Genomic DNA, 26,692 nt, shown 5'->3' with positions numbered 1-26,692 from the left:
GGGAATGTGTAACCGAGGGTGCGGGAGCTTTGAGTCAAATGCTCTTTTCCGCTGAGCTCAAGAGTGCTTCAGTAGATTTTACGACAGTTTTACTGTTTCGGACGGCACGGCTGCTTTCACCGCTGTTTCGTCTTTGCTGCCGCTACCGCTGCTTCGATCCGCTGCTGCTGCTGCTGCTCGCAGCTAGTAGCTGACGGCCGTCCGCTCACTTCGGCTGCCGCGGTGCTAATGACCTGCTGACGCATAGACATCCTCTCGGGTCGGCTGCCGGGCTGTGAACGACATTTGAAATTCATTGTCGAACGCTCTGTTGTAGCATTCCGTCAAGTGTGAATCGGCCTTTTCGCTGTTGTTGATGTTATCATGGCTGGCCTAACTTAATATGAGTGTTTTTGATCCTAGTGATCAGATATAGGACTTTGATGGTTATAAGGAAGTTCGGAAGATAGTGTTTAAAACTGCCGATCTGAGATCAGACCATTGGTTGACTGGATCAGGCATGAAGATATTTACTACACCTCGATCTTACGAACGCAGTGATCTCTGGACGAATGTTACAAATAATATCTATGCTGTCAAAACAGCGTTTATGTCAAAGTTCATATACAAAGATACATCTGTTCTGTTGTTTGGTTTGTGGGCGTGATATAAACAGAGGGGCGAGGTACTGGGGACGCTGGTTTGATGAATGGTTGTGCAGCCACAGTTTTTTAAAATTAGGAATGTCGCGTAAAGAGTTTTTCGTATTGGCAACTGCTCACTTTAATTGTGCTTTAGTTTAGTGTAAATCATATAAACTCATACGGGAAATAACGTCATCGTTTATTTAATATGCCGCTCACGAATTGAGAGTGGGATGTTCATTGTTTCTTTCGCGTGTAGTACAACATGGCATGTGTTCAGCGGGCATTCGCACAGAAATTGTCAAAGTAAGTTTACTCTAGAATGACTGCAAACAAATTTCTTAATGAAGTCTGTAATTCTACATTTCGCCTTGTATTATATTACACTTGCGTCTATATCGTAAGTAATTTCACTCAGTCAGTGATCTCATTAACTTTCACGAATGCTCATAACTATTGTGTGGATGTTTAACTATACACCCTAAATTTTCTTCTAAAACCTCGGTGTTATTTAAATACCCTATTTCTCTTGACTGAAGTTGGTGTTAAAATGTGGTACACGATATACCATAATAAACATCACATAACATATAGGACAAGTATGTTGCAGTTTTAAGAAATCTCGCGTCATAATCTAGAAGTTGTGTCGCCTATTACATTATCCCTCTTACTTAGGCATAATTTAGAAGTAGTGTAACATTTATATTAGACAGTCTTCCAGATTCTGTTAATTGAAAGTCAACCTCTTTATTCTTTCATAGATATTTCCAGTTCAGTGACAGTGTATTTAATTTTTGCTTGGGCCCTCATGCTGTAGTGCGTACATGGTCATGTTGGAAGTTGTATCCCATGTCATCGTTCAACCTTAGAACTGATTTACTGTGCCAGTTGTTTGGGGATATGCTGATTGATATGGACACCAAGCCAAGGTTTCATGAGGCATTTTTATACACACAGTTCATTTTCAGAACTGAAAGAAGCACTAAGTGACAGAGGAGTAAAGCCATGAACTGTCCAAGGCTTGAAGCTGAGACTGTTGGATCTGTAGACCATAAAATGAATTGAGTCTCATTTTTACTACCTGAAACTCCAAGTAAATTTAAGATATATGTGCAAATGTTTTCACGAGATACGTTTAAGCAATCAGATATGTACTTAGTGGCTAGCTGCAGTCTTTTTAAGGCAAGCTTTCTGAATGTTTGAGGTTAAAGTATCAAACAGCAGTTTTCAAAAACAGTGATACATGCTATTCTTCTCTTACCTCTCTGGCGACTCCCTCAAATGAGTCTGACGAATGCCAGAATGGTTCCTCTGAAAAGACCAACTGATATTCTTCTCTTACCCAAAATTTGTTCTATGGCAGTTAACTATATTTGATCTGTGTGGTAGCATCTGTGACTGGCTAGACTCCATTATTGTAAACCACTTCACTTCAAATGTATTAGTTCCTAGACATCTTGGTCACATTAAAAGACATCCTTTCCCATAGGTGAATGATGAGTTGCAGCCTACTATCAGATACATGTAAATAGTCCTGGAACTCTAAATTCAATCTTTGCCTGAATATTTCACAGGATTCTAAAATGCAAATGCTGAAGCCCACAAAAAATATATATATATATGTGAATAGATAATGGCTTTCAGTTGCTGAGAGTACTTTAAATGTTCCATTCCACCCATAGAATCAATATATTAATGAGTATATTTTTGGCTTAGACTGAATCTGTATAAATCAGTAACATAATTTATATTGTCACACAGTTCAGTCAATGTGAGAGTGCTTTTTTTTCTAGTCTACCAAGCATAACCAATCACAATCCACAACTTTTTTTTTATTATACCCAACTTAAGATTCATAAAACAAAGAAAGAAAAAATTGTTACCGAGCAACATGTCTGAAGTCCATGTCACTCTGCACTGTAACTTTTCAGTAGATCCAAAGATAAGCCTAATGGACTGCCCTAGCAGTCATTTGTGGGAGTGAAATAAACAAAACTTGGAGCTATTTGATTTCAGTTTTTGTCTTTATCACAGATGATCATGTCATTGTTTCTTATGAGAAGAGGTCTTTGACTTTGACTACGAACCACTTAAGCATCATATTAAATTGCATTGTTGTATAGAAAAGGTCCTAGGCTGAATGGTGAGTCATGCTTAGACATACCATGGTGGCCTAATGGTTGTGATGCCTGTTCACAAAAAGTGAGAAATCGGGGTTAAAGTCCTGATGTGACACCAATTTTCAGTTGTCGCTACATACACATTACATAGCAGGTTCAGCATACCTAAAAAGTTTGTATTTGCATGTTTTCATATCATTGCACTTTCATTGACTTCATCTCTATTGACATATTCATTTTGGTGCATTTAAGAAATTTCATCCGGATTTAGATTTTCTGTAATTTCCCTAAATCCTCCCCAAGGAGCTAATAAACTGCTTCCCCTTCACCATGTCAGACCTACTTTTCTGCTTCCTTCTTTGTTGCAAGGTCCTCTGTGCTCACTTGTGACACCACATTGTACTCTCTTTATGCACAGGCTGTCTTTCTTTTCTTTTTCACTGACTTCTTACATTCTTCCTCCACTTTGCCATTTAGTTTCCTTTTTGCCTATCTTCCTTCCTGTGTGTTACTGATGGGTGGCTGATGTATTTGACACCTAAAGGATCACTGTGTAACATATAATTCCCACCTCTTGGGTTGATACATGGCTCACACATATTCCATGGTAATAAGGGAAGGGTGGTTGTCTGAGCTGGTGTCTTTCCAGTCCCCAGTTGATCCCTTTGTCTGAAGCTCAATTGGTATGAACACTCATGTAAGAAGGTTTAGTATCCTTATGCGAGGAATCCCAGAATGAAGGAATACAACCCCAGAGATGTTAGCAATTGTGGGGGTCCAAAACGCGATGAATACATCAAACCAATCTAGTAAGCCTCCATCCAACAAACAGAACTGTAATTAACCCAAGGAAATGATGAACCATCCAGTTAGTACATAGTGTCACACATGGAAGGAGGTTAGAGTTTTGTTAAAGTCAGTCTTGTTTGTCATTCAGCAGGGCATGGACACAATTTCAGGCTCACTGAAGTCATATTCCCACCTGTATAGTAGAACCATGTTAATTGACACAGACAGTGCCATTTAGGCTCAAACACTATTGCGAGCTACTCTCCTATGTGGATGCCCTGTTCGTGTAGAGGTCCATCACACACTAGATTACTCATGTGTGTTTATTACTACCCAGTGGTTTGACAGTCTGACCAAGGAGGAAATCCAAGGTTACCTTTTCAATCAGGGCATAAAAGCAGTACAATGGGCTATGAAGAAGGTAGATAATAAATTAGTGCCTACCCTCACCCTGTTCGTTACTCTTGCACGATGGAACCCTCATCAAAGTTCAAGGCAGTCCATGGAGTGTAAGATCCTGTATACCAAACCCGATATATTGCTATCAGTGTAATGTTTCAGCCGTACTCACATGTCCTTTAAAAATGCAACTAACTTTTGGGAGAGATGCACGTTAGGGAGATTGCCCACTCCCTTCCCCCAGTACATTAACTGTACAGGAGACCATGTAACTTTTTCCTGTGTATACTATGAGTCGCCAATTAATCCTAGGATTTTTATCTGTCACTTACCCCTTCTTTTGCCTCTGGCAGTGTTTGTTGATGTGAAAAATGCCAAGTTCCATACTCAGGTTCAGAATCTGTGTTAAACTGTAGATCTCCCTGTAGCTGGCTGGGTAAGTAAGTTTGAAGATCAGAAGGAGGCAGTGACATACCACCTCCAATAGGACGATGCTGACAAGGGAACCTCTCCATCGCACCCCCCTCAGATTTAGTTATAAGTTGGCACAGTGGATAGGCCTTGATAAACTGAACACAGATTAATCGAGAAAACAGGAAGAAGTTGTGTGGATCTGTGAAAAAATAAGCAAAATATACAAACTGAGTAGTCTATGGGCAACATAAGTAACATCATGGACAATATAAGCTCAAGAGCGCGGTGGTCTCGTGGTAGCGTGAGCAGCTGCAGAACGAGAGGTCCTTGGTTCAAGTCTTCCCTCAAGTGAGAATTTTACTTTCTTTATTTTTGCATAGTTATCTGTCCGTTCGTTCATTGACGTCCCTGTTCACTGTAATAAGTTTAGTGTCTGTGTTTTGCGACCGCATCGCAAAACTGTGCGATTAGTAGACGAAAGGACGTGCCTCTCCAATGGGAACCGGAAACATTTGATCGCAAGGTCATAGGTCAGCCGATTCCTCCACAGGAAAACACATCTGATATATTCTATACGACACTGGTAACGGCATGTGCGTCACATGACAGGAATATGTTGTCGATCCACCAAACTTGTACACATGGCGAATGGGTAAAAAGATTCTTCTACCTTGCCCGATTTAGGTTTTCTTGTGGATGTGATAATCACTCCCAAAAAAGTGATGAAAACACAAGAGTTTGTCACATTAACTGAAAATAAAAAAATTAAACTTTTCAGTCGATGGAAGATTTGAACCAAGGACTTCTCGTTCCGCAGCTGCTCACTTTACCACGAGACCACGGCACTCCTGAGCCCTTAGTGTCCTTGATGTTCCATATCTTCCCATGAACTGCTCAGTTTGTATATTTTGCTTATTTTTTCACAGTTCCACACAACTTCTTTCTGTTTTCTCAATTGATCTGTGTTCAGTTTTTCAAAGCCTATCCACTGTGCCAACTTATAACTAAATCTGAGGGGGGTGCGATGGGGAGGTTCCCTTGTGAGTAAAGCACTGGCATGTTCAAAACAATCTTTAGATTGATGACTGCCTTACTTTTTACCTCAATGAATGGGCTACATAAAGGTAAAAGGTCTCACTGTTGCTTGGGAAGTATTTGTCAACTGAAAGCCTTCCATACCACTGTCTGGCATTCACAGCACTATTCTTACTATGCTGTGACCAAAAACAGGGCCTACATCTGACTTCTCTGTGATTCACATGTAAGTGCTCGGCAGAGGGTTCATAGAACCATTTTACTTATTTCTCTGCTTTTACACTCCTGAACAATGTGGAAAAAATGAACACACAAATGTTTTCATTTGAACTCTGATTTCTATTATTTTATTAGGATGGTCATTTCTTTATGTGTAGGTGAGAGTCAACAAAATATTTTCACTTTCAAAGGAGAAAGAGGGTGATTGAAATTCCATGAAAATGTTTTGTCACAACAAAAAATGCCTTTGTTTTAATTACTGCCACCCCACCTCATGTGTGCTCGCTCTCTCTCTCTCTCTCTCTCTCTCTCTCTCTCTCTCTCTTCACACTATTCCACAATAATACAAAAAAAGGTGCCCTTATTTAAACTTTTGCCATGTCCTCCATCGAATCTCTCTGGTAAGGATCTCTTGCCGTGCAGCATTACTCCAGAAGAGGACAGATAAGTGTAGTGTAAGCAGTCTCTTTACTAGATTTGTTGTGTCTTGTAAGTGTTCTATAGATGAAACAGTCTTTTGTTTGCCACTCCATCATTTTCTGAATGATGGTTCAGTTTAAGTTACCCATTATTATTATTATCATCCCTAGGTATTCAGTTGAATCAACAGCCTTTAAGTCTGTGTAACCAAAATTTAATGTGTTTTTTTTAGTACTCATGTGAAGGACCTTATACTTTTCATTGTTAAAGGTCACTCACCACAGGTATTGACATACACATCTGCAGCCTCCAGTGTAGTATCACAATTGTAAAATCCCTAAGTGCAAAAGTAGCACTCTCAATTGCCACTGTTGTACCCTCACAATATTCTGTACAACCTTCAGCCACACACAGGAAGTTTCTTATGAGTCATACAGAGGAATGTAAATTTAAGATGGAACAGTATTGAGATGAATTTTTTGCTTACTTCAGCCCAGCAAAGGTGCAGACCCTTGCCCAACAAGCGTGGGAGAAAATGAAAAGGCAGAGAGAAATGTTCTTCCCTGTCACCATCTCAGAGATACTCCTCAAAGGCAGCACCATGCAAAGACATTGTGCAGCCAACGTCCACTTCATTGGTGTGAATTATCAACTGATCCTCTACCTTAGATACAGCTAATAAGCCTGGGGAGGAAAACCCCACCTCTGAAGAAATAGTGGAGCAGAATGATCCTCCTCCTCCTCAATCCAGTAGTTGAATTCATACAAATTGAGGCACCCCAAAGCTACCACAGTAATTACAACTACCACATTGTACATCTCTCATCCTGAAATATGGCTGTCCTTCAGTGGAGTGTATGTGGCTGCACATTGCATAGAGCAGAGCTGCACCTGCTATTACATTCACAATCCTCAGCTGCTTTATGCCTACAAAAATACACTCTTGAGACTGCACTGATCTTTTATGCTTCACTCTGGAACTTTATGTATCTTGGAGGGAATTTCAACTTGCAGTGGTGTAATGATGCTCATCTTAAACACTATCCATGGTTAAATCATTCAACTGAACACCCAGTTACAAGCTGTTGCTGTGAACATTTTGTTTCCAGTATTACATGTTCTTGTGTGACATCTAGACACCCATATCGCTTCTCATCAGGGCGGATGTACTACGGCTTATCACTCAGCTCCTAACACCTTTCTTACTGCACGGTGACTGCAGTGCCCATCATACCATTTGGGGCTCTCCCAGAGCCTGTAGGTCTATGTGAGCCATGCTCCTCGCATATATTGTGGACCAGCTTAATATTCTCCTTTTCAACACTTGCGAAACCACATCCAACATCTATTTCAGCTTCTACTCATTCAGCGTCGCACATGGGTATCTCCTCCTGAGGTTGTCCTCTATCTAGAGTATTCTATTGTTTCAGATGCACACTCAAGAGGCCATTCCCTGTGTGTAATTCACTTACATTCCATACATAAGATGATGGCAGATTTCTAAAGTTGGCTCTGTTTCTCATTGGCATCATTTGAGAAACAACAATTCCACAGCAGTGATTACCAGGTAGAGTACTTTACGAATGTGATCTTTATTGCTGATGAAAGTTTTGCAACAAACCTTGCTTGTCCAGTGGACTAAGGAATGCTGAGTCATGGTTCACATTCAGAGACAAAATCTGTGTGTTTTTTAATGACACCACACAGTGCGGAACTGAATCCATTATCAATAAATGTGTACAGAGAGCCATTGAATTATCAGAAACAGCAAAACAACCACTTGGATCACTCTTGTTAGTTTTACTCCCACTTCTGTGTGGGAAATTTTGTTGTGTTTTTGACCAAAAAAAATTGTTTCTGCTATACCCGATATGACCATTTCTAAGGATATCATTGTGTATTCTGTCAATATAATGAACATCTTTGGTTGGTACTGGCATCTTAAACTCCACACTTTACCTTCCTGCCTTCATACCTCAGAGATGAGCAGCAGTGGCTCAGGAGATCTCATTCAGTTCTCATAATTGTGAATGCTGTAACACAATTTTTACTGGAAGGAAGCTGGTGCTTGCTCTTTCATTAACACAACCCTAAGACTCATGACCAGATATAATTCACATTCAGGTGTTGTAACATCTATCTCCTTATGGCAAGCAGTTTCTCATCCATACATACAATCATATTTGGAAGCACAGCACATCTCCTATACATTAGTGTGAAGCCACCATAATCCCTGTTTCTAAGCCTGGTAAGGATAGGTACCTTTCTTGCAGCCACTATTCCATGTCCCTCTCCAGTAGTGTCTGCAAAGTGACGAAACAAATGATCGGTGGGTTGCTGGTAAGGTGACTTGAGTCTCAGAAATTGCTAACAAATATCATATGTGGTTTTCATAGGCATTGCTCTGTAAAACTTTCTGCAGCAGTGCAACATTGTAGCTGTACGTTTTGATGTGGGAAAGGCCTAAGACCGTGCTGGAATACGAGTATCATCCATATAACACACAGATAAGGCTTCTGAGGCTGCCTGCCTCATTTCATTCATGAGTTTTTAAAAGACTGGAGTCTTTTTAATGTACGCATATATTCAGCTCTGTTGAGGAATTTTATTCAGAATGATGTACCTCATGGCTCGTGCTGAGCTTAACATTATTTGTCATACTCCACAGGGGTCTCGCAACTCTTGTATGTGTGTGGCAAGAGTGTAGTCCCAAGCCATTGGAGGACTTGTTCCTTTCCTGTGCTGCAGTTTTACTCTCTGACTATATCTCCTCTCTGACTAATTCTCTAGGACAAGTTCCTGCTGACAGCGTATCTAACTCATAGGATGTCAATTCGAATTTGACCCACATTGTTCCTTAATTTTGTGCCAGTTATTTCTTTTAATTTGTGTTCAGTTCCCACTTCTGGGTTTACCTCCACCTTTTTCAGTATTTTTACAGATTGTGTAGGCTATGTGAAGAAGGTTGTGCGTACCAAGCATGGTAGTGAATCCATGTAGGTGGGGTCGTTACATACCCGTACAGTGGTAGCCCATTGACTACACAGGGATTGCATTGTTGATGCCCAAGCTGACACCACACCACATGTGCTGAGCAGTGGTGCCTGTTCATTCGCAGGCATGTGAATTCAAGCATTGGCCATATTGCTAGGTAGCCTTTGCTCTGGCTGGATGACATCTGTGGCGAGAACTCTCATTTGGAGTAGGCAGCATCATGGCAGAGATTTGGGATCATGAAACGAGCAAAGGTATCAGCCAGTGGCCATGAGGTCCCAGCAATGTCTTCAGACAGACCACAATTTAGTGCTGATTCTTATGATCCTAGAACTTTACCTCCTTGACTGTGCTATGGGAGGAAAACGAAACCAAACTACTTGTGAACAGTTACTGATTTGAACCCAAACAAATGGTTGGTCCTGCCCCTCTACTAAACCAATGTGTTTTGTGGAGAAAATTGAAAACATATTTGGTGAACTCTCTTCTCTTAGGATTTTGCAAAGTAGTTCCATCTTAATTAAGACAGCAAATTGTACACAGTCCTGGCCTTTACTGTGTATAAACAATTTGGTGATGCACCTGTTACCATCACACCCCATAAGAACCTTAATATGATACAGGGATTCATCTTTCACTGGGACCTTATGCTGTAGACAAACAAAGAACTGTGCAAACACTTAAAGAGACAAAGGATCCACTTTGAATGTTGTGTACGTTGTGGCCCACTAGATTGACAAGGTAGACAACAGTGCATTTCTCCTCACATTTGAAGGGGATTCACACCCAGAAAAGATCAAAATCGTGTGTTACTGCTGTGATGTGAAGCCATGTTTCCCACACCTGATGCAATGTTTTAAATGCTAACACTTTGGACATACAACTTCCTGGTGTACTTACAACCTCATTTGTGGAGACTGTGGCTAACCACTTTATGAAAATTAACCATCTTCTCTACCACCTTTCTGTATCAGTTATGGGAATGACCACCTTTCCCAATCCATAAACTGTGCTAACCTACTAAAGGAATGCAAAATACAGGAACTGGAAGTCACAAATCATCTTTGATATTTTGAAACTCAAAAAATATGATCATTTGTATCTGATCTCAGTGATATCAAACTTTGCTGCTACTGTGGCCAGGTCATCAGTTGTATCTGGTATATTTACTCTCTTGACATTGACATCTGGTAATAGTGCAAATAAACTTGACTATGATGCTGATAGGCCTGCCATTCACATGGTTCATGGAGCACCATCTTCGGGTACCACTCCCTGCTGTCATCTGGAGAAGCAGCTTCCTCCTCCAGCATCTACTGGTGACAAGGATAACTCTTGAGAACCCTCTCTCCAGAAATCACAGATCATACACCTAACACCAGCCATTGCCTGAAAGAGCTGTGGACAGTGGGTCCCAGGGGCGCACAGCCTTTTTTCTGTTTCTGCAGTCACAGTAGACAAGCCCTCACAACAAACTTGACCATGAAAAGTGGTGTTGGTGGTGGTGGAGGAGGAGGAGGAGGAGGAGGAGGAGGAGGAGGAGGAGGAGAAGAAGAAGAAGAAGGAATCTTGGCTACTCTGGGACCCCAGAGGCACCAACTCTCCTCACGCTGTCAAGCTCTGAACCAATGTTTGTTCATATTCCACATCCATTGGTGAGAGACAGTGATCCTGGTGTGTGATCTGTCCTTTTGGCCCCTTTATGCCTATCCAGGACACCCTCAGCTTTATGGTCCAATGGTACACCAATGGGTATTATTTTCACCTGCTGTAACTACAACTTCTAATTTTCTCCTGTTCTGCAATTTCTAAGAAACACACTGCACTAATGACCATTCCCACGCTGTATGAGATTACTATGCCTTGTGTTGGAGCTGTACTGACCCTGAGGCAGGTGGAGTCTGCACATTGGTTTGCACTGATTTCATCAGCGAGTGGATTCCCCTCCATACTATTTCTGAAGGAATTGCATTGGGAATGCAAATGACACTACTGATCACCATTTATAATGTTGAGTTGCCTCCATGCAGTGCACTTACTTACTTTGCGATGACCATCTGAATCCAACAGCTGTCTCCCTCACCTTTTTTCCTACTTTGGGATTTCAGTGTGTACCACCCCCTGTGAAGTAATACTAATTTGACTAGTAGGGGCCTTCTGATTGACTAGCTACTTTCCGATTTTGATCTGTGTCTCCTCAATGACAGTACTCCCACCCACTTCAGTGCCACCCATGTCACTTTTTCAGGTATTGACATGACAATCCCCTCCCCCAATCTTGTATTGTAGGTATCCAACAATTTTTGCAGAAGTGACTACATTTTGGTGAGCCTTTACCTTCCTTGTTACCGCCCAATGGACCAGTTACCATATTGTGCTATTCAAAGAGCCAAGTGGCAATTGAACACCTGTGCTGTGTCCACAAGGTTGTGGGATATGTCTTCGATGCCATTACCTGCACTGCTGGAGCTGCTGTTCCCCTTTCTGCAGGTGCCTTCTGCCACTGGCTGATGTCATGGTGGACCAAAGACATTACAAAGTGTCAAGATCCTCAAAGGGTCCTGCAACATCCAAGGTGGTTTCCTCCACAGACCACCTTCCTCATTTTCAAGTGGGTTCATGCTAAGACTTGCTGTCTATGTAAATACATGAAGAAGGAATACTGATAGTGTTACACCCCCTCTTTGGTAGTGTCTTCCCCTTCGTTCCATGTGTGGGCCAAGCTCCATGGTTTTCTGGGCCACCAAAGATCAAAAAGGGTCCCTGGTCTCTTCCTTCAGTGCTGTATTTTTACTGAAGTGTCAGTTCTTGCTGAACACCCTTCATTTCACTTAGCAACATCATTGGCGTCCTCTTCTTACCTGTCTACCTTTCCATCACATAAGTGTCAAGTTGAAGACATCTTCCTATCCTTCCCCTCCTGCCAGGCTGAATTATCTAATGAACCTTTCACTGATCTGGAAATGCTTCAGGCTCTTGACTTGTTACATGATATGACCCCAGGTCACAATTCAGTTTATAACCAAATGATCCAACATCTGAATGAATGTTACTAAAATGTTCCATCTACTCAGTGGCTTAAACAGTATTTGGCTAGAAGGTGGTTTCCCTTTGCAATGATGAGATAGTATCATTGCCTCAGTCCTTAATCCAGACAAAATCCCAACATCCATCAACAGCAGCTGACTGATTAGCCCCACCAATGTGCTCTGCAAGGATGGTAGCCAGTTGATTATGCTGAATTCTCCTCTGGGATCTTTGTCTCCTTATCAGTGTCATTTCTGGGAGGTATGATACACAACTGGCCATCTGGTTAGGTAGGAAACAGCAATCTGACAATCATGTTTCTAAATGCCAATGGCCTCTTTTGACCTATATAAGGCATACAACATTGATTGGCACCATCACATTTTACAAACCTTCCATGACTGAGACTTTTGAGACTCCCTACTACTTTTTGTTCACCAATTTTTACCCCACCAGTTAATTTGAATTAAAAAAGAGTTGATACATCACACAGCTGTTACTCTCTTCCTCATTGCCATCAATGGACTAGTGACCTCCCTAGGACCATTGGTCACCCCTGCACTGTATGTTGACAAGTTCTACATTTGGTATAGGCCCAAATCTGTAGCCTTGGCTAAATGCCAGCTCCAACACACCATCCAAGGGCCTCCATTTGGATCCTTTCTAATGACTTCCAATTCTCTTCCACAAAAAATGTGAGTCATACAATTCTGTCATTGTACCATGGTATGTCTTGACGTATAATTCTACTTGGGTACCCAACACTTAGATGTTGTTGCTCAGTGACAAGTTTTGGACTCCTCTTCGATTAAAAAAAAAAACCTGATATAGCTGCTCCATATTCATCAACTAAAGAGTAGTTGCATATGAAAGCTTAACACACTCTGCCAACACTTCTCAGAGTGCATATTGTGCTACTCTCTTCTATATTTACCGAGCCCTGGTTGCATGCTTATTGGACTATGGTTGTCAAGTTTATGCCTCATTGGTCCCTTCAGCTTGGAAATCACTGGACACATTCCATCATTGGCACTTGCACCTTCCATACTATTCATTTAGACAGTCTCTTAGCCAAAGTAGGGTCTTCCCTCTTCAGGATCTGTGGTACCAGTTCTTGCTCACTTTTGCCATCAGCATCTGACAATTTCCTAATCATCCATCGTATCACATTCTTTTTGCGTACATCAACCCCTGACGCCCGCCCTTGGGTGGGATTAAAGTTGGACTGTGTTTCATGGCCTTCTGCCAAGATCTCCAACCATATGTGCTCCCCGTGACCCCCTTCCTCCCTGGCCAGGGTTATTACCCAGACCACTAATTAGGACCAGTCTGTTTCAAGCTCGTTAAGTTTGTCACCTTCATGACCTTGTTGCTTCTGTTCCTCTGTTTTTCAGAACTGTCAGGATGCTGCTGTCATTTACACTGATAGCTCTAAAACAATGGAGAGGATAGAATATGCTTCTACATTTCCCACCAGTCAGGAACAACATTTGTTGCCGGGAATGTGTAGTGTTTTTATAGCAGAGCTCATAGCAATTAATAGAGCCCTACATTTTATTAAGCAGTGTTCACTCAGTCATGATTTAACTTATAGTGACTCAGTAATCATCTCCAGTCCATTGATTGATATTACCCCAGTCTCCCCACAATACCTGCTATTGAAACTCTTCCCTCCGTCCTTAGTTGTGCAACCAGCTCAGTTGTCTTTCTCTGACTCCCATGCCTTGTGGGTATCCCATGCAATGAACTGGTTGACCATTTGGCTAGAGAAGCAATTACTCACCCTACATCTGCTTTTATGATCCCAGTTACAGATTTGCAGTTGCAATAAGATGTCTCTTCAGAGATGGAGGAACATCTGGTGGACTACCACCTCTACTAATAAATTCTGCATTATAAAGGAGACCGGTACTGCATGGGACTCATCCATCCTGTCCAACCAGAAGGAATCCACCACCCTATTGTGCCTTCGAATCAGTCACCTCCAGTTTTATTTTATGCAGTGAGCCACCCCGCATGTTGTGGAGCCTTACAAACAGTAGCTCGCATTATGCTTGAATGTCATCCCTCCCCCCCCCCCCCCCCCCCCCCTTTCTAGCTCTCCACGCTAAGCATGACCTCCTGGATTCTTCGCCTCTGATGTTGAAGGATAACTTGCGGACAATTGATATGGTTCTCCATTTTCTCTGTGAAAGTAGTTTTTACTTTTTACTGTCTTTCCTCTTAATCAGGTTCATCTACATTTATACTCCGCAAGCCACCCAACGGTGTGTGGCGGAGGGCACTTTACGTGCCACTGTCATTACCTCCCTTTCCTGTTCCAGTCGCGTATGGTTCGCGGGAAGAACGACTGTCTGAAAGACTCCGTGCATGCTCGACTCTCTCTAATTTTACATTCGTGATCTCCTCGGGAGGTATAAGTAGGGGGAAGCAATATATTCGATACCTCATCCAGAAACGCACCCTCTCGAAACCTGGCGAGCAAGCTACACCGCGATGCAGAGCGCCTCTCTTGCAGAGTCTGCCACTTGAGTTTGTTAAACATCTCCGTAACACTATCACGGTTACCAAATAACCCTGTGACAAAATGCGCCACTCTTCTTTGGATCTTCTCTATCTCCTCCGTCAACCCGATCTGGTACGGATCCCACACTGATGAGCAATACTCAAGTATAGGTCGAACGAGTGTTTTGTAAGCCACCTCCTTTGTTGATGGACTACATTTTCTAAGGACTCTCCCAATGAATCTCAACCAGGTACCCGCGTTACCAACAATTAATTTTATATGATCATTCCACTTCAAATCGTTCCACACGCATACTCCCAGATATTTTACAGAAGTAACTGCTACCAGTGTTTATTCCACTATCATATAATCATACAATAAAGGATCCTTCTTTCTATGTATTCGCAATACATTACATTTGCCTATGTTAAGGGTCAGTTGCCACTCCCTGCACCAAGTGCCTATCCGCTGCAGATCTTCCTGCATTTCGCTACAATTTTCTAATGCTGCAACTTCTCTGTATACTACAGCATCATCCGCGAAACCCCCCTGCGGGTTCGGGGATTAGAATAGGCCCGCGGTATTCCTGCCTGTCGTAAGAGGCGACTAAAAGGGGTCTCAAACGTTTCGGCCTTATGTGATGGTCCCCTGTCGGGTTTGACCTCCATATCTCAAAATTTTTCCGAAGAGCGAGCCGATTGGGGAAGGGCGCCTTACTTGGTGCATTGTGTCCGTGTTGTGTTGAGAACTTTCGCCATCTTATTCGTCGTTGCATTGCAGTCTTGCCCGCTCTTCATCTCTTGGGCATGGATGCGCCCCTGCGTGCACTTTCTGCCAAGCACTGTGCAGGGCCATTTTCTGCACTGACGACGCCCATGGACCACATGTCACCTAACATCCAGCACGGTAGCCAGTCCGTTGTGGTGGGGCCGCCATGTACCCTCTTGGTTGTAGCCCCCTGACAACACAGGGATCGCTCTGCTGATGCCTGCGCCGTTCACTCCCCACGTATGCCAAGGAGTAGATGCCCATCTCCCTGGGGCATCAGGACTCCCGGCAATGGCCATCCTGCCAGGTGGCTATTGCTGTGGCTGGGTGGCGCCCGTGGGGAGGGCCCTTGGTCGGAGTAGGTGGCATCAGGGCGGATGACCCGCAATGAAGCGTGGTACATCATCTCTCGCTGGCGGCCAACCGCCAGCAGTCTCTAAGCGTTCTCGGGCTCAATTTAATGCTCAGAAGTACGATCCGAAAACGTTCCCTTCCCTGGCCACGCCGTGGGAAGAGCGTAAGTCTCAGGATGGAGGTAACAGTTATTTGCCCCGATTCTTAGTTTGCACGAGAGCTGATGGGGAGTCTTTTCTCTCCACAAAGCTTCAGTTCTTCGTCGAGCATTTAGAGGACAAGTTTGGGGAGGTGGAGGGCTTGTCTAAAATGCGCTCTGGGTCAGTACTGATACAAACGGCATCCTCCGCCCAGTCCCGCAGGTTACTTGCTTGTGACAAGTTGGGGGATGTTAACGTTTCTATTACACCACATAAGTGTTTAAATATGGTCCAGGGTGTTATTTTCCATAGGGATCTCCTTTTGCAGTCTGATGACGAGCTGCGCGCCAACTTAGAATGTAGAGGTGTTCATTTCGTCCGGCGCGTTCATCGGGGTCCGAGGGACAATCAGGTTGCTACCGGTGCCTTCATCTTGGCCTTTGAGGGTGATACGTTACCGGAAAAGGTCAAGGTGATGGTCTACCGATGTGACGTCAAGCCCTATATCCCTCCCCCGATGCGGTGCTTCAAGTGCTGGAAGTTCGGCCATATGTCTTCCCGCTGCACTTCCAGCCTCACATGTCGAGATTGCGGACGCCCATCTCATCCCGATACTCCATGTGCCCCGCCTCCCATCTGCGTCAACTGCGGGGAGCACCATTCACCTTGCTCGCCTGACTGCAAAGTCTTTCAGAAAGAGCGCAAAATCATGGAATATAAGACCCTGGACCGGCTGACCTATACTGAGGCCAAACGGAAATATGACAGACTCCATCCTGTGAGAATGACATCTTCTTATGCAGCTGCTACAACAACTGTGCTAGCTCCATCAGTTTCGAGACTTCCAGCCAGCTCGATAAGCAGTAAGACTCCTCCTGCCCCCTTGCCCGTGGGGGGCTCTGCCCAACCGGTTGCTCCGGCACCACCTACCTCAGGAGCAACCTCCTCCCACCCGTCGGGGACGTCCGTCCCCGCTTCTCAGCCGGAGAAGCGTCTAACTTCTTCGGCTACTCTCGCCCGTAAGAGTTCCCTTGGGACCCTCCCTTCCCAGGGTTCCACCAGCGGGAAGGATGACGGCCGCCAGTGGCATAAGTCCTCACCAGCGGCTGGGCGTAGGGCTTCACGATCCTCCTCTGTCCCGGAGACTGAATCGGTGAAGCCTTCCCAGCCGGTGAAACCCAAGGTTCAGCGAGAGAAGTCCAAGAGAAAGACCTCTAAGGCCAAAGAACTTGCGGTGGCACCAACCCCACCTCACCTTTCGCGCTCTGCGTCTGAGGATGAAGTCGAGATTCTAGCATCCGCTGAGGACCTTGATCTCGCTGGTCCCTCAGACGCCATGGATGCCTCTCGTACGGGTACTGAATCGGTGGCAGTGAGTGAACAAGCGGCGTAAATTGCCTTCCCAGTCCTTTCACGCCTTTCTCAGCCATGGACAATACCATCCTCCAGTGGAACTGCGGCGGTTTTTTCCACCATTTAGCTGAGCTCCGCCAACTTCTCAGCCTTCGCCCTTTCTTCTGCATTGCTCTCCAGGAAACTTGGTTTCCAGCGATGCGAACCCCCGCCCTCCGTGGCTATCGGGGTTATTATAAGAACCGAGCAGCTTATGAAAGGGTGTCTGGTGGCGTCTGCATATATGTCCTTCACACTCTGCACAGCGAGTCTGTCCCTCTCCAGACGCCTTTAGAGGCTGTCGCTGTACGCGTGTGGACGCCACAGGCTGTTACCGTCTGCAGTCTTTACATTCCACCGGATGGTGATGTCTCGCAGCATGTCCTGGCTGCACTGGTCGCCCAATTGCCGCCACCTTTCTTGCTATTGGGCGATTTCAACGCCCATAACCCTCTGTGGGGTGGGTCAGTGGCCACAGGTCGAGGCGCCATCGTTGAGCATTTATTGACGCAGCTCGATCTCTCGCTGTTAAATGATGGTGCCTTCACACACTTCAGTGTGGCGCATGGCACCTACTCCGCCATTGACCTTTCCATCTGTAGCCATAGCCTCTTACCATCTGTCCAATGGAGTGTGCATGATGACCTGTGTGGTAGTGACCACTTTCCGCTCTTTTTGTCACTACCACAGCGTCACTCTTCTGGGCGCCCTAGCCGATGGGCTATGAATAAGGCTGACTGGGATTTGTTCTCCTCCACTGCCGCTTTTGAGCCTCTCTCTACTGATGACATTGATGCGGTGGTTCAATCGGTCACCACCGGCATCGTTACTGCCGCCGAATCTGCCATTCCCCGTTCTTCTGGGTCCCCTCGGCGGAAGGCTGTGCCTTGGTGGTCGCCTGAGATCGCTGAAGCGATTAAAGATCGCCGGCGGGCGCTCCAGCGTCACAAGCGACATCCCTCCTTAGCCCACCTTATCGCCTTCAAACAGCTGCGTGCGCGGGCCCGCCTCCTTATCCGCCAAGGCAAGAAGGAGTGCTGGGAGCGGTATGTGTCCACCATTGGCCTCCATGTCACTCCCTCGCAGGTCTGGGCCAAGATTCGACGCGTCTACGGCTATCGGACCCCTGCCAGCGTCCCTGCGCTCTCACTGAATGGAGCCGTTTGTACTGACTCCGACGTCATTGCAAATCGCTTAGCAGAGCATTTTGCTATGAGTTCCGCTTCTCCGAATTACCCCCAGGCCTTCCGATCCATTAAAGAGCGGCTGGAACGTCGGAGCCTTTCGTTTCGCACCAACCACCCGGAATCTTACAATGCTCCATTCAGTGAGTGGGAATTTCGCAGTGCCCTAGCTGCTTGCCCTGATACCGCTCCTGGGCCAGATGGCATCCACTGTCAGATGCTGAAACACCTTTCAGTGGACTGCCAGCGGCGCCTTCTTGATCTTTACAACCGTCTTTGGGTCGAGGGGGAGTTTCCGTCGCAATGGCGGGAAGGCATTGTCATCCCCGTTTTGAAACCTGGAAAGACCCCTCTGGAGGTGGACAGCTACCGTCCCATTAGCCTCACCAACGTTCTTTGCAAGTTGCTTGAACGGATGGTGAGCCGGCGCTTGCATTAGGTACTGGAGTCTCGGGGCCTTCTGGCTCCGTCTCAGGGTGGGTTCCGTAGAGGCCGCTCCGCCACCGACAATCTGGTGAGCCTGGAGTCGGCCATCCGTACTGCCTTTGCCCGCCGTCAGCACCTGGTCGCTGTCTTTTTCGACATGCAGAAGGCGTACGATACGACATGGCGTCATCACATTCTTTCTACGCTTCATGGATGGGGTCTTCGGGGTCCTCTGCCGATTTTTATCCGCAATTTTCTGTTGTGTCGTACCTTCCGCGTGCAAGTCGCGGCCTCGTATAGTTCCTCCCACGTCCAGGAGAACGGTGTGCCACAGGGCTCTGTTTTAAGTGTCTGCCTGTTTTTAATAGCCATTAACGGGCTTGCTGCGGCCGTGGGAAATTCTGTCTCCGCTTCCCTGTATGCTGATGACTTCTGCCTTTACTACAGCTCTACTGGCATTGCAGCTGTTGAACGTCAGCTACAGGGCGCTATCCGTAAGGCGCAGTCTTGGGCTGTAGCGCATGGGTTTCAGTTTTCGGCAGCCAAGACCCGCGTTATGCATTTCTGCCGGCGCCGAACAGTCCATCCTGAGCCGCGGCTTTATCTTGCCGACGAACTCCTTGCTGTGGTGGAGACTCACAGGTTTTTGGGGGTGGTTTTCGATGCCCGGTTGACTTGGCTGCCTCATATCCGGCAGCTTAAACAGACGTGTTGGCGGCATCTAAACGCTCTGAGATGCTTGAGCCACACCCGCTGGGGCGCCGACCGCTCTACCCTGTTGCGGCTCTACCAGGCGTTAATCCAGTCCCGTCTGGATTATGGGTGCCTGGCTTATGGCTCAGCATCCCCATCTGCGTTACGGGTGCTGGACCCAATTCTCCACAGCGGGATACGCCTTGCCACTGGTGCTTTCCGCACCAGCCCTGTGGACAGCGTACTAGTGGAGGCAGGTGTACCTCCACTGCGGGTACGACGCCAACAATTACTGGCTGCTTATGCTGCCCATGTTTTTAGTTTGCCCGGGCATCCAAATTACCGTGTCCTGTTCCCGCAGTCGGTCGCCCATCTGCCAGACCGTCGGCCCCGGTCGGGTTGTCCGATCGCCGTACGCATCAAGGAGCTTCTCTGCGGGCTTGGGTTTTTCCCTGTTCCGCCTCCTTTCCAGGCACCTCTGTGTACACCCCCGTGGTGTGTTCCTCGCCCTTGCCTTCGGCTCGACTAGGCACAGGGCTCGAAGGACTCGGTCCCTCCAGAGGCCTTCCGCCGCCGCTTTTATTCCATCCTTGCCACGTATCAGGGCTCTGGAATTGTTTACACCGACGGTTCGATGGTTGCTGGTCGTGTCGGGTATGCACTAACTCTGGGGAACCATTCCGAACAACGGTCCTTGGTGGCTGGCTGCAGCGTTTACACTGCTGAGCTAGTCGCCATCTTTCGAACCCTAGAGTATATCCGCTCCTGCTCAGGTGAGTCCTTCGTGATCTGTAGCGATTCCCTGAGCGGTTTACGAGCTCTCGACCAGTGTTTTCCTCGTTCTCGTCTGGTAATGGCTATCCATGAGTCCCTGCATACTCTTGCGCGTTGCGGCCGCTCTGTGGTCTTTGTGTGGACCCCCGGTCATGTCGGTATCCCGGGCAATGAACATGTTGACCGCCTGGCGAAAGAGGCCACGTGTAAACCATCTCTGGATGTTGGCCTCCCAGAGACTGATTTGCGGGCAGTCCTCCGCCGAAAAGTTTTTGCGCTTTGGGACGCTGAATGGCGCGATCGGATTACACCCAATAAACTCCGTGCTATTAAGGAGACGAAGACTGTGTGGCGGTCATCCATGCGAGCCAACCGCAGGGACTCCGTCGTCCTTTGTCGGCTGCGCATTGGCCACTCCCGGCTAACACACAGTTATTTACTGCGCCGGGAGGACCCTCCTGTATGTCGCTGCGGGGCGGCTTTGACAGTGGCCCACATTCTGATGGCCTGCCCCCTTTTAACTGTGGTCAGGCAGACATTTGCACTGCCTGATACGCTCCCTGCCCTTTTAACAGATGACTCCACTATGGCTGACTTAGTTTTACGTTTTATTCGGGCAGGGGGATTTTATCATTTAATTTGAGTGTTTCTGTTTATTTTATTGTTTTGTGTTGATTCTGGCCTTTGGCCTATGATTTTCAACTGATTCTTTTTTTAATGTGTTTCTAAGTGGTTGGCTTTTCCTTTTTTTCTTTCTATGGTCGGCCAACCACCGTCACACTCTGTGTGGTTTTAGTTCGTTTTGTCTTGTCTTTGTCTTAGTTTCTCTTGTTCTGTATCGTCTGTGATCTCTTCTGTTCCTCGTTTTTATTCTCTGTGGGTGTTCTTTGCCTTTGGACAAAGGGACCGATGACCATAGCAGTCTGGTCCCTTTAATCCCCCAAACCAACCAACCAACCAATCATCCGCGAAAAGCCGCATGGAACTTCCGACACTATCTACTAGGTCATTTATATATATTGTGAAAAGCAATGGTCCCATAAGACTCCCCTGTGGCACGCCAGAGGTTACTTTAATGTCTGTAGACATCTCTCCATTGATAACATGCTGTGTTCTGTTTGCTAAAAACTCTTCAATCCAGCCACACAGCTGGTCTGATATTCCGTAGGCTCTTACTTTGTTTATCAGGCGACAGTGCGGAACTGTATCGAACGCCTTCCGGAAGTCAAGAAAAATAGCATCTACCTGGAAGCCTGTATCTAATATTTTCTGGGTCTCATAAACAAATAAAGTGAGTTGGGTCTCACACGATCGCTGTTTCCGGAATCCATGTTGATTCCTACATAGTAGATTCTGGGTTTCCAAAAACGACATGATACTCGAGCAGAAAACATGTTCTAAAATTCTACAACAGATCGACGTCAGAGATATAGGTCTATAGTTTTGCGCATCTGCTCGACGACCCTTCTTGAAGACTGGGACTACCTGTGCTCTTTTCCAATCATTTGGAACCTTCCGTTCCTCTAGAGACTTGCGGTACACGGCTGTTAGAAGGGGGGCAAGTTCTTTCGCGTACTCTGTGTAGGTTGGGCAGGGTTAGTTATGAGTGAGGTTTCTCTCACCGCAGATGAGCCTTGGGACGCCCCTTGTCTCTGTACTGGTACTTCTGAATTTATTTCTCAGTTCTGGCACCTAAATTGCTTTTAGTGTCTCAGTTTTACCACTCCTACATACAGGGAGTGAACAAAAATATGGAAATGCCGCAAACACTTCACATCACCATGCCTAATACTTTGTAGGAAAATTTCTGTCATTCAAGAAATGGATAAATGCAAGTTCTGCATGGTTTTCAAGAGAATCTTATACTATTCTTCCTGCAAAATAGTGGCAAGTTCAGGTTGTTATGATGCAGGTGGACAGTGATTATACACCTTTTCTCCAAAGTAGATGGGAAGGGCTCAATAATATTGAGATGTGGTGATTGTTGTGGCCAGGAGAGATGTGAGAGTTAACCCTTGTGCTCACGAAACCAGTCCTGAATGACGCCAGCTGTGTGAGCAGGGTCCTTGTCATCTTGGAATACAGCATCACCATTGTGGATCAGACGTTGTACAGTGGGATGCACCTAATCAGCCAGAATGGTCATATAATCCTTGGCAGTAAAGTAACCTTGCAGAGTAACTGTGGATCCCATAGGTTACCACAATATGACTGCCGAAATCATTACTGAACCCGCACCATTTTTTTTCACTCTTGGGGCGTAAACTGTACCAGAATTTGGAAATAGTGTGAAACAAGGCTCATCCGACCAAATGACTTTCTTCCATCGAGGTTTTATGGCTTTGGCACCACATTTGCCTGTTATGGGCATTTGTATAATTGATGAGTGGTTTTGGAATTCCAGCTCGCCCTGCAATGCCCTGTTTATGAAGCTCCCTTCATGTTGTTTTGGTGCGGACAGGATTCACACATGCAGCATTCATTTCTACAATGACTTTTGCAGTTGTTATTGTATTATTTTTTGTCACAATCCTCTTTGATGATCATCCATCACAGTTACTCAACACACACTTAGCATGTGATGTTTTTCCACTTTCCCTGTATGCAGTATAAATCTTCAATATGTTGTCTCTTGAAACACCTTGATTACAGAAGCACCCACAATATGAGCATCAACAGTTTTCTCACATTCAGATTCACTTAGTTTCAATATAATGCACTCACAACTACACAGAACACTGTTCTGACCACGATTGACACTTGCAGCATATTGAGGACATTGCACAGGTGCTGTCTGTGGTCAAATACAACAGCACGACCTGCAGAGTTGGCTAGCATGTGCATTTATGTTCGAGCATACATTTCTTGTGATTTTTCTATGTTTTTGTCCAACCCCTGTACTTTCATAATCTAATCAAACTTTCGCAGATGTCACTAACTCCACATGCACTAGCTCTTGACCAAGTCACTGGTGACCCCTCATTGTTTAGTCTTTTAACCACCAACCAACCAACTTTCTTTGCCATAGCAGTCAACCTTATTGTTGGATCATCTCCTGTCAGGCATCTCAGGCACTCTGTTTGTCTGTGGTTTCACAGTCTGTTGCAGCTCTCAGTGGACCTGTTTACTTGACTGGCAGCTTCAGTGCCGTCTCAAACATCTCTATCCATGGAGCATATTCAATAGCTTCTACCACCCTAACATGTCAGTTCTACTGCTGTTCCATTTGTCAGAATCACTTCTGACATCTATCTTACCAGGCAGCATGCTGTATCTGTCTTCAGAATGTCCTACACATTTTAAGTGGCACCTCATGGGAGCAAACTGGACAGTTCTTTTTCATTTGTATTGATTTTTGGTCCATTCAGTGCTAAACTATATGTGTATAGTACACTAATTGTCATAAAAAGAGCTGGACCTAGAAGGACAAGGCAGATGGTGATCACTGTTGGCAGGCAGCTAGATTGTACCACAAGTACAAAATGATTACACATTTAACTTTGAAAGACTAACATTTACTGCTCTTCACAGCCACAAAATGTGCATGTTAGTGTGGCGTAGGTCCCCTATGGTTGCAAATTCAAGCATCCACACGTCATGGGATGGAGTCATACAGGTCTCGGGTGTAGTCCTGTTACACTCCATCACATGGCACCTGAGCATGCACTTCCCACAAATTGGTGGGTGGAGGTGGAGTTATGATGACATGGTCTATAGTACTCTGCACATCCTTGACCAGGGAGGTATCAGGCAATGTGGCTAGCCATGGCAGTGTGTCCCCAGCTGCAAGGCACACTCGGGAGATGACAGCAATATGAGGACAAGCATTGACGAGTTGAAATTGAGCATGGGGGTGGGTGTTTGCGAATGGTGGAGCCACCACTCACAGGACCTCCTCCATGTACTTTGTTGCCGTCATGGAACCCATTAGAAAAGCTAACAGTGAATGGGCACCATAGGATATCAATCCCCACACCATCACACGAGGCTGGTGGGACATGTGATGAGAGACTACAAACCCTTCTTGGTGGTGCTCTCCTTTGCACCTCCAGATTCAGACCCAATGGTCATCGCCTTACAAGCAGAAGTGGAACTCGTCACTGAAGGTGGCCATCTGCTAGTGTTCAGGGTCCCACGTCTGCCTTTGCCAACACCAGATGAGTTGCGCAGGACTCTGCATTGGTGTGAATGGCAGGCATCATAAAGATCACTGTGCAGTAAGCCCTGCATCATGCAACCTACTGGCAGTGATACTAACACTTACGAGATTTTGTATAGAATGCAGAACAGCCCATTGTATGGCCCTATCATTGCCATTGGATCTGTTCACACATGCACCCTCCTTGTGATGCAGGCCAGACATCCATATCCTGTGTGTCATGCATACATTCCTTCCTGTATCCATTGCTGCTAACAATGGGCAACGGTGGTTTTTATATGACCTGTCTGGCAAGCAGTACAATGATAGGACCACCCAGCCTCTTGCAGCCACATGATTTGGCTCCTCTTGGACTAGTCTAGCTGGGCAACCCATTGTCGAACGTGTTTCCTGGCCATGGTGCATGTGCGGGTGATGCTCTAGAGATGCTGTCCACTGTCTTATTGGTCAGCAATGGTGTTTCAGGCCCTCTTATGTCAACCAGTGGGCACGACATCATGGCCCCACTCACACTCCCCGAGTGCATGGCTGAGCGTGCAAACTTAATCAACGATGTAGCTGATGGTGTGTGAGATACTCTCCCAGTTTGTAGTGGATCGATCGAGCCCCTGTGGGCACAGCTCTTTTTATGGTGATTAGTGTATGTTGACCTATATGACTGTCAGTTTTAAATCAACTTAACATGACTCATCATTGCAAAATCTGTTTGACCACTGGTGTGTTCCCCAACAGTCCAGCTATGTGTGCATGTTTGAGAGTGTCCGAACTATTGCTACTGGTCTGCATTGTGGCACAATGTTCTCCTTTACATATACATGGAATGAGTATGCTGCTAAGTCTTCAATTCTAGTATCTAACCCTCTAAGCTATTTTGTTCCCTTGGATGGTCTGTGTGTTGCTATATGTAGGAACATTCTGTTGGTGTGGCACTAACAATGGTCATCTCTTCATGGGACCAAATTTGTGGACATTAATCCCTCCCTTTACAGCTTCAGGAACTTATCCAAGTCATTGTGAGGAGATAATTCTATCTAGATTATTTACTGGGCACTGTCTTTTAAGCAATAGCCCCACACCACTTTGTGCTCTCTCTGTCAAACTGCTTTCTAATGCAATTTCAGTTTTTTAACACCTCATGATTTAATGTGTGTTTATCATCTTCCTTTTCCGCAGGTACAGCACAGACAATAGAACACATTCTACTCTTTATTCCCTGTAGCAGCATGGTGAAGATGATTTGATTTTGGTTGTTCTATTTGTTCATTTTACCTCTCCATTATGTATCTTGTTTTTAACTAGCTTTCCAGGTCCACCATCACTAGTCCTTACAGTTTTATCCACCTACTAATGCCACTCAGGCTCCTCTGCATTATCTAGCTTCAAGAACCATGGAATGCTGTACCCAGAATATGATCCTCTGTATGTTATGATTTGGGTGCTTCAAACCTAACCTGTTTTGCACCCACCTTAGTTTTAGTTCTGAAGGTATTATTGTACACTTAATAATGTGAGCCAAACAGAAGCATTTAACGCAGATGAGTTTCTGACACAAACTAGACATTGTGTATTCCTCAGTCTGGAAAATGACAAAAATGCCATTTGAATGTGCATCATATTGTAGCATTTACAGGAGTAGATTTCCAAGGATATAACAAAAATCTTGTATCACACATCTTTACAGTGTGCCATTTCCTCTTCGGAGTTTGTGACATACCTTCATATTTCTTTACCATAGTGGTTAATTCATGGATATCTTGTTCAGAAGAGATTGTTTCCAAATCCCTGTCCAGGCATCCATGTTTAGATTTTGTACAGTTTCCCGAAGTCACTTTGGTTGAATGTCAGGGTGGTTCATTCCTCGTTCTTATGTGATCCGAGCTTGCACTTTGACTCAAAATAGAACTCCTAATACTTCTTTATAAGGTTGATTTTCTATGCTGTGGATATTAACAGTGTGTCATCTGCGATGTAGAGTCCAGACATGTATTCACTCCATTACTTAACTGTGCCTGTACACAACCTTTGCTTGTCAGTTGCAGCAACTTGAGAGAGATTGAAAGTAGCATTAGGAACTACCACTTTTAGAATCCTTTCCAAGAAATGTTTATTTGTAATCATTCCATTTATCTTATTAATGCATCTGTATTAAAGTTGAAAGATGTTAACCTTAATTTCAAAAATATGCTGATGCCACTGGTTCTCACATTTGGTGAAAAATGCAGTGGACTCCAGCACATAAGGGATCTGAAAGTAAAG

General features: G+C 45.2%; 1 protein-coding gene across 1 annotated transcript in view; it reads left to right on the top strand.

Moving 5' to 3' along the window:
• The first annotated feature begins 670 nt into the window (after nt 1-670).
• Nucleotides 671-26,692, top strand: part of LOC126470323 (dedicator of cytokinesis protein 7) — a 283,560-nt gene continuing 257,538 nt past the window's right edge. Inside the window, exon 1 of the mRNA XM_050098105.1 lies at nt 671-929. Within this exon, the coding sequence (XP_049954062.1) occupies nt 889-929 (41 nt within the window). The 5' untranslated portion in view covers nt 671-888. The remainder of the gene's footprint in view (nt 930-26,692) is intronic.

Source organism: Schistocerca serialis, chromosome 3 (assembly GCF_023864345.2).
Source record: "Schistocerca serialis cubense isolate TAMUIC-IGC-003099 chromosome 3, iqSchSeri2.2, whole genome shotgun sequence".
NCBI classification, from domain to species: Eukaryota; Metazoa; Arthropoda; class Insecta; order Orthoptera; family Acrididae; genus Schistocerca; species Schistocerca serialis.
This window is presented reverse-complemented; position numbering and strand designations above follow the sequence as displayed.